General features: G+C 34.4%; 1 protein-coding gene across 3 annotated transcripts in view; it reads left to right on the top strand.

Annotated features, from left to right (window-relative positions):
• Nucleotides 1-12,739, top strand: part of spoon (A-kinase anchor protein spoonbill) — a 52,688-nt gene that overhangs the window by 32,078 nt on the left and 7,871 nt on the right. For all 3 annotated transcript variants that reach the window (XM_088275060.1, XM_088275062.1, XM_088275061.1), the window contains 3 exons: nucleotides 5,198-6,228; nucleotides 9,954-10,197; nucleotides 11,692-11,831. In XM_088275060.1, the coding sequence (XP_088131186.1) occupies nucleotides 5,233-6,228; nucleotides 9,954-10,197; nucleotides 11,692-11,831 (1,380 nt within the window). In that variant the 5' untranslated portion in view covers nucleotides 5,198-5,232. The remainder of the gene's footprint in view (nucleotides 1-5,197; nucleotides 6,229-9,953; nucleotides 10,198-11,691; nucleotides 11,832-12,739) is intronic.

Here is a 12,739-nt window from a genome sequence, read left to right as displayed (position 1 = left end):
TCCTTCGCTTACACACTTGTATTCCATAAAATATATTCCACTAGTCCTTGGACTAGTGGAATATATTTTATGAAATACAAGCGCATAGCGTATCACCTCGCCTCCGTGTAACTCGTGATCAAGTCAACACCATGTCGATTTCGTGCGGCGCCCTATGCACCATCTTGGCGTAGATAGGGGAAAAGAGATAATGCAGGAAAAAATAAGTTTTACTATACTTCGTTTCTATTCAACGTTGATAAATATATACATAAGCGCTCTTGAGGTAGTTTATTACGAAAATGGCGCTATATAAATCATCCAAAATCAATATTATTATTATGTATACCATTTATGTGTATATATATATGTATATATTTTTTATAAAACATTTTCCTAGTTATCTTTCAGCGGATAAACACATATAATATTATTAGAGTTATGAGGCTTGAATGGGGGTAAACCCCGATTATGTCTACCTGCCACAATATATGAGATGGAAGGATTCAGCCGACTTAAGATTCGACTCGAATTTATACAAAACTTTCTCCTTTGCTAAAACTGATTGCAAACTATTTTTTCTTCTATAATCACGCTTATAACATATTATCGTGATGTAGTTATTATGATGTATTCGGCTGTTAATTATTATCGTTATCTCTCGAGCCATATTATATTTTTATACATTATGTTTTTCTAGTTACTTAACATGATATTCACATAAAACTTAAACCGATAAACATGTAATTAATTGACTTTTCATTTACGATTATCGTTTCGCCTTCTCGGGGCATTTTCCAGCGAACCATTACTTTATTGTTTTTAAACTGTAAATTATAATTTTATTGAGTAACATCGTTATTTTTATATATGCATAAAAATGATTTAATTTTTCCGTTTCCTTCAATTGAATGTAACTATCATTGTTGGTGTAAATTACTAGGTATGGAATTTGTCATTTAAAACTTTAATAACTAGTATTAGCTCTAGTCATTATAAAATGACGTTTTGATTTTATCCACGGTATTATTATTTTTGTCCGCATTATGTACGCGCGGGTACCTATTTCCTGTGTCATCTTCCTTCCGCTTACAAATTACGCTATAAAAAATAACATGTACGTGCATCATTAGGTCACTAAAAGTTGACGATTTGTGGCAAAACTTATCGATATTTTAAAATTAAACTTAAATGGTTCGACACCTGAACATAACGTAAGTTAGTTAATATAGAATAATGAGATTGCGAAATATCAACCCAAATAAATATAAGTGTAGTAAATTGCCTTATCTACTTATATTGGTAACTCAAATTCTTCTACTTTAATTTCCGCTATTCTTTAAAATTTTATTTTTTGTTAACAATTAGCTCCAATAAAAAAACTTTCATAAACACGAATGACGTTCTTAAATTTCATTAGTTTGATCGTGAATAATAAAAATTAAACATATTTTTCGTTTTTTTTTTACCATTGTGTAATCACACAATTTGACAAAATAATTATTATCGATGCATAAATTTGGAATAAAAAATACAAGCTTTTTGTTACTATAATCGCTCGACCATAAAATAAGTATTCATTCGTAAAACGATTTATTGGAATGATTATGACATTATGTATTGACGTATCACGCAGTGCTGTATCAAATGACTTCACTAGGTAAACAACAAAAAAACTATCCACTGAATCGAAAAATGTTTAATTGATGTCTAATGTTGTAAAACAATAACAAATGCGTTTCAAAACGGTCTCTAAATCTAAATTTTAACAATACATTACATAGCAGCGTTATAAATTGGCAGTCAATTTTTCGCGAACATCCCGTTACTCCCTAAATGTGCAGACAGATACACACGCTTTTAATAAAGCATGCTTAAGACGGGCATCCCTCAGGCTGAATACATTTGCTCGAAATAAGCATGCTCATTTACATACATCGATACTAGCACACTCGTAAGTAAACCTGTTCGGACGCACTCAGAGCATGCCTCTTCCACCCGCACCGCAGGTAGCATGCTCGAAAATCTGTCAATTTCTGAGCATGCTCGAAATGAGAATTTTAACACACACGCTAAGTAGCAATTGCTCAATAATATCACGCTTTTGTGCTAATAATGAGCGTTTGAATCTAGACCTTAAGGGATGTTCTTCGCCAGTGATATTGCCACATTTGGAAGAAAACCGATCAAATGGTCAGTCGTGTGCCTCCTTGGACCGCTGCTTCGAGTAGTCGTACGCTCCTGCCCCCGCCCCCGCCCCCGGCGCGGCCAGACGTGACTGCTGCCCGCGCGAGGTGCCGCTGCACCGGATATTCGGTCTAATGCTTCACTGACCGATACGAAGAGAATCTTTACTGCAGCACACATCACCATCGCGATGCTATAGTTCTCCACTGGGCCTCTCCCTCACCCGCAAAGGGCGTTTTGTGAATACAAGCCCCCTTGACTTTCGCCAATTATCGGTTCCCGAAAACGTGCGCGAGTGTAGAATATTAGCAGGTAGACGACTGTAAAAATACTGTGGAAAATGGTATAGTTGCAACCTCGTTTTTACGTTTTCCTGCTCTTTTTACAGTGTTTCACCTTCGTGTGAATTAACATAAAATTTACCCCGACTTAGCATCGTCCGCGATTACGCAACCCCGTTTTTACACCATTTGGAAAACCGGAATTTTGACATTTCATAGGAAAACGACTACTAAAATGTTTACACGTTCATTATTGACATTATATCTATGCAAATTTGAAACCATACATAAAGCAGGTAGAAATACATTCCATACCGATGTTTAAATAAAATGCCTGCTAGTGTATAACGAATTATCGAACATTTTTGAGACCGCAAGGTTAAATTTCCTGATAGTATTAGTAAAAAGGGTATACCATTGTCCTGGACTATGTTAAAAAATGTATTCGGGGGTGTCATTTTTTTTTTGATACACGCGACATTTACCATCCAATTTTGTCGAGGGCTAATTTGCATCGAACGTTCGTTCATTATTTAAATAAAACCGCCATATTGAAATCGCTCTTGCGCGGGCAGTAACCCTTGATGTTTATGCCGACGATATATTTTTTAAAGTTTAGTGTAATGGTAGGGACTGACCGGAGCCATTTCGTTGTAACGTAACACGTTACGATGCGAGCATTCGTACAGTCAGTACAGCTCCATCCATAGTTTCGGATGCTCGCTAATGCTCGCCGCGTGCGATGTTACAACGTTACGTTACAACGAAATGCTCCGGTCAGTCTCCACCATAATGAATACTTTTTTTTATGCGCGAGTTTACGTGTAATAAAAATAAAGGTAACGCCGCGTTATACAGTGCCCTGTGTACAATTGGTTGCGAATAAGTAGAAAATATAAGTAAAAAAAACATTTAAGTTAAAATTATGGTAATCGAATGATATAAAATAAAAAAAATCTGAAAAATGTTTCGATAATTTTTTTTTTGTTCATTACGTGACTATTTTTTGTTTTTTTGAACACGAAAAATATACAGGGAAAAAAATTATCACGAAAATCAAACGAATTGCGTAAGTGTACCTTTTTTTAGCGTTCCTAAATATATTTCAATGTTTGACATCGTCGTAAACAATTATTTGATCCGAGACTTTGCCTTATCTATTATTTACCTCGTCGTGAATGTTTCCAGAAGCTATTTTAGTATTCAAATGGCTTGTTTCAATTTGCCTCTATATATTTTAATTCAATTCTTTATTTTAGTGCTTTCACACAAACATCATGGTTAGATTAACGCAGAGAACATCATAGTCTAAGCTTAACTCGAAGGTGCACAGTTTACACCCGCGCTGTGCCAGGCGGGTTTCCCGCAAGGTATCGGACCCTCCCTCTATATATTTTAATACGGTATTCTCAAATATACTTACTTAAATAGGCTTACTTTCCAGAATAGCGCAAAAACATTACGGTTTTTTCTGACTTGACCTTGAACTTAATAGCTATTTTTTAAATGTGTAATCTTGAATAATTTAATTTCGTACATTGTAAACTCTTTGGCGATGCATTATTTTGTTTCTTTTGAAAGATAACCCTTGGCCTTGGTTCGCAATAACCGTTATCTGCAAGGTACAAACGGAACATTCAAGAAATGTTGTTTTTTTCCAAATATATTATTATGATTTTTTTTTGTTTTATCACGCATGCTTGGTCAATTCCTTAAAAACATGATACGTGGAGAATTTGATATAATGGGTTAGATTTATAATAGGTATGCGCCGACTCTTTTATTTAATATTTTTTTGTGGACGATTTTAAATATTAATTTCAGTAAATCTTTTTTTTTTAATGCTTGAACATAAATAATTCTGGATAGAATCAAATAAATATTTTTCGGGGTGACTTCTGTTCATTTACCTAGTGAAAAGAACAATAATCATTTTATAATATGCGTTACAAGCAATCGTAGTTGATACAAATCAGTTAATTTTTCACGACAGCAATTTATGCGTTTTACGGACTAACAATCAAAACTATGAGGTTATTGTTTTTTTATATTTAATCAATAAATGGATTAGTTATTTAAGTAAAACTATTAATAGAAATATAATAGAATATATAAATGTGCTTCTATCTATCTTTGGTGGGAAGGATGTGAAAATTTGTCATTTTGATAATTGACAGTGTAGTAATTTCGTTTATTAGTGCTTTCTGCACTGATATTTTGTATTTGGTAATTTGCCCTCTAAGGTCGTCGATATATTACTTTATAACCATGTCCGGCATTCCGCGCTAAATATTCGGATCTAGTTAGCGCACGGTCATTAATTGTGAGGAAACTCAAGTTTTAGAATTTTGAATATCGCAACAATTTTTTTTCTTTGAACCATTTTACTTTGTTGATCGTATATCATACCAGACTTGCGTGGCACCTGCGTAAATAATGTTTATAAATTGAATATTACTGTTTCTAATTTAATTAATAATTTTCAGTATTGAATAAAAAAAAATTGCCGTGTAAATGCACCAAATTTGTTGGCATTAACATTATTTTATTAATTAATTTTTACAAAAAATACTGTCCTATTGTCACTTACTGCTTTGTGCCCCCATGTTGCCCTACCGAAGCAACAAACAGTTCTAGGGGGGTGATATCGCCCGCTTTGAGAATCACTGGTTTAAATCAATATTTTTCTGGTATCCAGTGCACTTTATGTTGACTTAATACTAAAGTGTGTGTTTTTCTGTTTGTTTCAGGTGTGTCACAATTGTGTTAAAAGTGGCTTACAAAGATGGCATTCTACCGTCAGTTGTTAGTGTTAACAGTTCCATCAGTGGCCGTTTTATTTGGAATATACTGGTACAGGCGCAAAAGGGGATGCGCCAACAGTGACCCAGGTGGAAAAACACGAAATATAAAGACATTAAAGGAGGAAATAGAGGAAGCTTCGTCAGAGAGCAAACCTTCTCCCGCCAAATGCACGCCCAGCCCCGGCAAGGCCCTAACCAAGTCCGCTCCTATTGACATCGTGCCCAACGGGACTTACTCTCAGCGTACGTCGCCCATACGTCTCACGGATAAACAACTCGATTACGAGATACAAAAGGCCAAATCCCACAAATCCTACGACATGGAACACCCGCTTAAGAAATCTAGCAAGGAGAATACCCCCGCTAACGAACGGAGGGTCAAGTCTCTTCCGGCCAAAAGTACTCTTACTCACAACTCCAAAGCTCCCGACGAGAGCAATATAAACAAGTCGTACAGTGTCAAACGCGGCAGTACTTCTTGCTTGAAGGAACAAATAATGATAAACAAAGTCAACGAGGAGACGCACGCTTCTCCCAACGGGAACACCCAACACAGACACTCCTCTCCGGTGAAGGAAGTCATCCAGGAGGAAATGAAGAAGGAAGACGCGGCACCCCTCCTCGTGGAGTGCCCTCTGCCCGAGTCCAGTTCCAACGAGAAACCGTCTACCAAGAGCAGTAGGAAGGCTCGCAAGCAACCTAAAGAGAGTAAGGCTGATAATGCGCGCATGCACGCGGACAAGTCGGAGAAAGACGGTTTTCCCGAAGAGACGCCCCGTGCGGAGCAGTGTTCGCGTAGTGTCACAGTTGAGGTGGAAGACAAATTAGATAATAGTGTTCATACAGACTCAGTGGATCCTGCCAGTCCCGTGGAACTGGAGACCCGCTCCGCCGACAGAGACTCGGCCAACCACAGCCCCGCCGATGCTATGCTCGCTAGTCCTTGCATCAGCAACTTCTCCGACAATCACAGTGAGGTGAGTAGTGCTACACAACATATATTCTATTACAAATCAATGTATAAATTTTATACAGTTGTGATGGATAATTTTTTTTTTATCGTTTTGTGAATTATTTTCGATTTACAGTGAAAGAATTCAACAATTGTAAAAATATCTGTTTTTATTGGCCTTCTTTCTGTATAGAGTGATAATATGGATATTTTTGCAGTTAATATTTGTTCTCCTGTGACTAGAATTTTGTTATCATCAAGATTATTTATGATTTTTTTCCTCTTTATTCTCAAAGACTGTTTTTAACTGGAAAATATTTATAAAAAAAATTATTGTAGTATTCTCATATTTATTATATTAAAACATTAAATAATTTTTTTAAAGTCATTTTAATCGCATGATAATAAAATCACTGTATCACATAAAAATAATTACTTACTTTTACGATGAGACTAAAGCTTTATTTCAATATCATTCAATGTCCATTCTCATGTGCAATTGAATAATTGTAACATGTAAGTAATGTCCCTCTGTTTGCTAACTCCATCACATACTTTAGTAACTATTTCGGTATTATATTTAGCGTGTACAAATATCAATTCATCCACATTTACGTCCATTGGAATTTATTACCTTTGTTAAGTTTATACATCTGATCAAATACATGTTTGTTGTTGGCTCACTGATGTTGTCGTGTATAGCACTTTACTAGGCCTATTCTATAAAAGTTGTTCATGATTATTTTTTACATAATGATTAACGTTATTTTTTTTTATTATTATTCAATGTTGGTCATGAATCGAAAAAGGTAAATATAGTTTTTTTTGCAGTACCAAAAAATATAACAAATGTCAATTTGACGTTTTGACGAAAAATATGCAGTCCAAATTTATACTCACTGTTGTTGGGTTTTTTTTAAGATTTACAAAAGGAGTTCCATAAACGTTATTTTTTAGCACAGTGGATACAGTAGTTTGCTAGAAGAATTATAGTTTTTCTGGATGAGGGTTGGATGCCGGGTGTGAGTATGTTGTATGGACTTTTTATTACAAGCCAATACAGGATTTGTGAATACTGGTATTCAAAATATGCAAAATTTAAATGTTATTCAATAGAACCAAAGATGTTTTTTACTGGGGATTTGATCGTCGAAATCTCATATATTTATTTCTTCCATATGTTGCAAAATTTACTCCCCGTACTGACATTTCCACTGTCTAATTTATGTTGATTTGTTAACCTGTTTAACCCGTACTGTTATACTGCACACTTAACCCAACTCCATCATTGTATAAATAATTGACCCGTCAAAGAAATATATCATACTAATACCAAGGTATGTTCATCCGCCTCTGTTGTGTAATGGTCAGCACACTCTGCTGCCGCACTGGAGGTCCCGGGTTCGATTCCCAGGGGGGTCATATAAATAAAAGTGATTTTTTCACTCTAATATTCATTCAATATTACCCTGGACCGGTACCTGAAGCGGAGGGCTGATCACCTTTCCTTCGTGTCTTTAACAATCAAGATAACACTGCGTTTACATGATGCAGTGCCCTATGTACCATCGGGTGCAGATAAGGGTTTGAAGAATGAAGAGTACTAAAGGGATAACTCCATTAGAATTAAATGAGATATTTCAATATGCATTTTAATGTAAATTGAAGAAAAACAAGAAATTGTCAAATAAGTATCAATAAACTGACGAAATATGAAAACAAGTATTTATAGAAGATTTTATTTATTTATTTTTCATATCTTTTTAAAAAATCCTCTAGCATTTAATTATACACTTTTTGGAAAAATTTCAGAATTCCTCTCCCTTCACTTATTTACTTATAACATAACTTGTTTTCGTTGATTTCAATTTATAATATAAATAATGCATTTTTTTCTATGTAAATAATAAATATTTACATATTTTATTAGTTTTTTGTCATTGTCGTTAAGGAAAAAGTCATTGGCAACTTAAATTACAGGCTGAAAAGGAGGTTTAAAGTACAAACATAATATTGACACATACAATTAACAAAGTTGTACCTGAAAAAATGGTACTTTTTCAAGAGGCTGATCGAGAGAAGTATCGGCCAGAGTATGATAAATTTTAAAATCAGTGGAAATGTTCGCTATAATTTCGTTTCAAAACCGTATATTCATTTTGAAAAAAAAAAATTAATACAAAATAATGTGTAATTTCTATTTCTACATCTGCAACTTTGTATCCTGAAAACGTTAACCTGTTCCTCTTCCCGGCCCTCCTGTCTCCCAGGGTCTCTAGTACCTCCTAGAAGACCTACCCAGCATTGAGCTCTTTAGGACCCTGTGGTGGACAACTTTTTTATCAGTTGAGGCATTTTTTTCGTAAACGAGTCTTTGTCGTGATCATTAAAACCCTAGATTTATTTTCACTTAATTTTTTGTTTAGTCAACTTTTATACTGGTAATATTATTATAGAATTATTTGTAATTGATGTTTGAATGTCAGGGTTTTATTGGAAGTAATAGTAGATGGGACAATTGTATACACTGAATTCAAAATATTATTATACATTTTAATATTCGTGCACATTTTTTTGTTGCCTCGCAACTTATTCATAACTTGACAATTATTCAAGTTCAACTTATTCCACTTGAAGAATTAACAATTTAAACGCATCCATTGTACAATAAAACATTTTCCTATGTTTATAGTTTGGATCCCATTGTTTACTAACATATTTAGTAGAATTAAGGGTGTATACATATATTTTTTATACACAAGTCCATTTTTAGTTTAGTTATTTAAAGTCCCACATAAACTGTACAGTTCTTAAATTGACCCATTCATAAATGTTTTTTTATCTTTTAATCTTTTCCCCCCATTAAAATTATTGAATCAGATTTTCTCAAATTTTCATTGCTGTAATTATGTCAAATTGATTTATTTCCACTTAATTTATGATTCATTACACTTTAATTTTTTAAGGTTCATGTAAACTATACATACGCAAAAAATGATAAAAAGAATCTTAAAAAGGTTTTTTGTTAATACAGAGTATTTATATTTAGTCATAAATATCCATAAACTGTGTTCTATTATTTATAACTAAAAATCCAATATTTATTTTATAGACTGAAATTATTTACTTTGGTGATGGTGTGAGTGCATGATTTTAAAATGAATATTTCATTTCTTATTTTTAAAACAAAAATTTGGTATCTCGGACACTGGTCACAGGCTCAAGTGCTATATTTCTCGAGATATCAAAAATCATTTGTCAAGATAAGCTCTTTTTAAATTGTCTGCGTCCTGGAATTGAAAGGAATAAATATTATTACTTTCCTTTGAAACACTTATATCCGGAGCATGTGTAAGACAGAAGATATCGTAATGTGGGGACGACAAAAAAGGCGATACTGGAATGAATATGTCAGAAAACAGATTTCTACGTATCACCCTTCAAGGAAACCTTGAAGGACGTAGACCCCCAGGCAGACCTCCAAAAAGGTGCAGAGATAGCCGGCAGTCAACATCCAAAGAGCGACAGACGGATGCACAGACAAATCCTGAGGATCTATAAAAAGAAGAAGAAGAAGACTTTCCTTTAGATGTTTTGTGTTATGGCTCTACCATTGTTTAGTAACTTTTATCGGAATGAGCGGAATATATTTTAAATATGACCACAGAAAGATATATGTATACAGAATATTCTCATGGGAATTTATTTTCCATTTGGCTAATTATGAATCTTCTTCATTTTGTCTTGCAGGGCTCAAATGACAGTGGCAAGGGCTGTTCCGAGTCCCCGAGCCCGCCGCCGACGAGCGCGGGCGACACGGCCGTGTCCGCGGACGTGTTTGTGCGCCACCAGTTTGTCCTCCCGCAGTCAGTGGTCGGGCTGGTCATCGGCAACAAGAGGAGCTTCCTCAACAAGATGAACGAGACCACGTGCGCCAAGGTCTACATCAGGACGCATCCGGACACGCCTAAACTCAAGATTTGTGCCATAGAAGGTATACTAATGAACCGATTGCTCATTCTAATTAATGATTTACCTTAACCATTACGCTTGCAAAGTGAACTACCACTATAATTTAAATAAACTCTAAAATATTTCACAAAATTTTGGGATGTACAAATCTTTTAGGAGTTATTTATATTATTTATATGTGTGTATACATATATATTGCCGAAGAAGTTGCATGTGCAACTTGTCAATTGAAGTATAAATATAACTTCCTAAATTTGTGTAGTGTAGTTGTCAACCATGGGTAGATTGGTGAATGCTACATGTATACAAAGTAGTCACTTAATCCGGCCTATTACAGGTCGTAAGTCCTGTAAATTACCCACACTTCCGTATTCTTATTCGTCTATCTTGAGATATTGATAAAAAATATTCATTCAAAATATTCCTACATAGTTTAACACAGATCTATACTAAATGCCATGTATTTATCCGTATTGCGCGGTCGGATAGAGAAAAACGATAATACATTTTGAAAATCCTCTCTTTTTTTTTTACACAGGATGTTTATGGGAAGATGATATATTTTCCACTATAATAGCTGGGCCAGCGTAACAAATAAATCTCTTAAAAAGCGGAATATTTTAGAGTGCCAATTTCATTTTCATAACTGGGGTAAAACCCGATGGTTACCAGAACACTTAATTCATAATAAAACCGTGATACCATAAAAGTGATTAGGCCAATTTGATATTTTATTCAGGGCATGGTATTGGCCACGTAAGTTACATAAACTGGGATAAAGTAAAAGCTTGCTTCTTTCGGGAAATGTATTCATCTAAAGCGTAGCATAATCTTGTATATTACTGATTTGTAACTAATATTTCTCTTCTTTTTGTGTGACATAGAATGTACAGAACTTGTCTGCCTCCGTAGTGTAATGGTCAGCATGCTCGGCTACCGTTCTGGAGGTCCCGGGTTCGATTCCCAGGGGGGTCAAATAAATATTAGTGATTTTTGCACTGTTATATTTATTCAATATTACCCTGGACTGGTACCTGAAGCGGAGGGCTGATCACCTTTCCTTCATGTGTAAACGATCAAGATAACACTGCGTTTATATGACGCAGTGCCCTATGCACCATTGGGGTGCGGATAAGGGTTTTATTATTATTATTAGAATGTCACTCGCTTTTGCCTCTTGAGGATTTCTCGGAAATGTGACATTCCACTGTCCTTACTCCCTAACACTACATAATGCGCTCGCTACGCAACTATCGCAGATATATGTGATTTGGCAGTACCCAGATTCAATTTTAATCTTCTTAGAATGAGATACTCGGATTGCAATTTAGTTTTGATTTAAACATGGCTTATTATTTATACTATGGATCGACATTTCTCTAATGAAAAATCGCAATTTCCTCCATTGAGTTGAACAGATTAATAATATGTATCGCTACAGCCTTATAATATAAAGTATAAACATGTAAAAATTACATAATTGACTTATGATTGCTAATCAATTAATTATTTACAGGCTCACAGCACGATGTGGACATAATATTAGACATGATTCGATTGAGGCTTCCTGAAAAGAGATTCCCGAATATATCTCTGAAGGACATAACTCAAGAATTGTGCGAGAAGGAGTTCTCTCTTATGTCAGACTGTTATAATGTAAGCCAATTATTATATCATTTTTCCATATTTCAATTATATTTAGATGTCCTTTAGCACCGGAAAGATATCCCTTTTTCATTTCCTATACGTCTATTTGGTTCATCTAATCTTACATAAAATTTTATCTTTAACCACACTTGTTTTTTTCTGCGGTTAGTTTGTGAATGAATATCTGATCTTAATAAAGGTAAGTATAATATTTTTTTATCTTTTCACTTCCTGTTGTCAACTCTTTGACTATAAATAATTGTTTCTACACTTTGATTTCTATCATATATCATTGTTCAAAGTCCAGTAATTAATGTTAAAATTTGTATTTTTTTTGTGGTTAAATTAAGGCAGTGTATAGTGTCACACTATTGGTTAAACATATTGGTTAAACATTCTGCTGGCTAACATAATTGACTAATCGAGAATGTAACTAAGATCTCATGCGTGATCACCACTTTACTATGGAGGTGGACAGTTTTTTTTTTTAATTAATAGCTTTTATATTTTTTATCTTTATTTACTAAGATTTATTCTCTGTATATTATTGAGAAGATTTTAACCTGTCCGGGAGTATGGCCGTACATGTACGGCCATACCAAACTTTTCTCAAAGGAGTTTGGACGTACATGTACGGCATCTTAATAAAGGTAAGTATAATATTTTTTTATCTTTTCACTTCCTGTTGTCAACTCTTTGACTATAAATAATTGTTTCTACACTTTGATTTCTATCATATATCATTGTTCAAAGTCCAGTAATTAATGTTAAAATTTGTATTTTTTTTGTGGTTAAATTAAGGCAGTGTATAGTGTCACACTATTGGTTAAACATATTGGTTAAACATTCTGCTGGCTAACATAATTGACTAATCGAGAATGTAACTAAGATCTCATGCGTGATCACCACTTTACTAT

This window comes from Brachycentrus maculatus, unplaced genomic scaffold (genome assembly GCF_059751285.1).
Source record: "Brachycentrus maculatus isolate JH-2025_06_01 unplaced genomic scaffold, ASM5975128v1 h1tg000778l, whole genome shotgun sequence".
In the NCBI taxonomy this organism is placed as follows: domain Eukaryota; kingdom Metazoa; phylum Arthropoda; class Insecta; order Trichoptera; family Brachycentridae; genus Brachycentrus; species Brachycentrus maculatus.
This window is presented reverse-complemented; position numbering and strand designations above follow the sequence as displayed.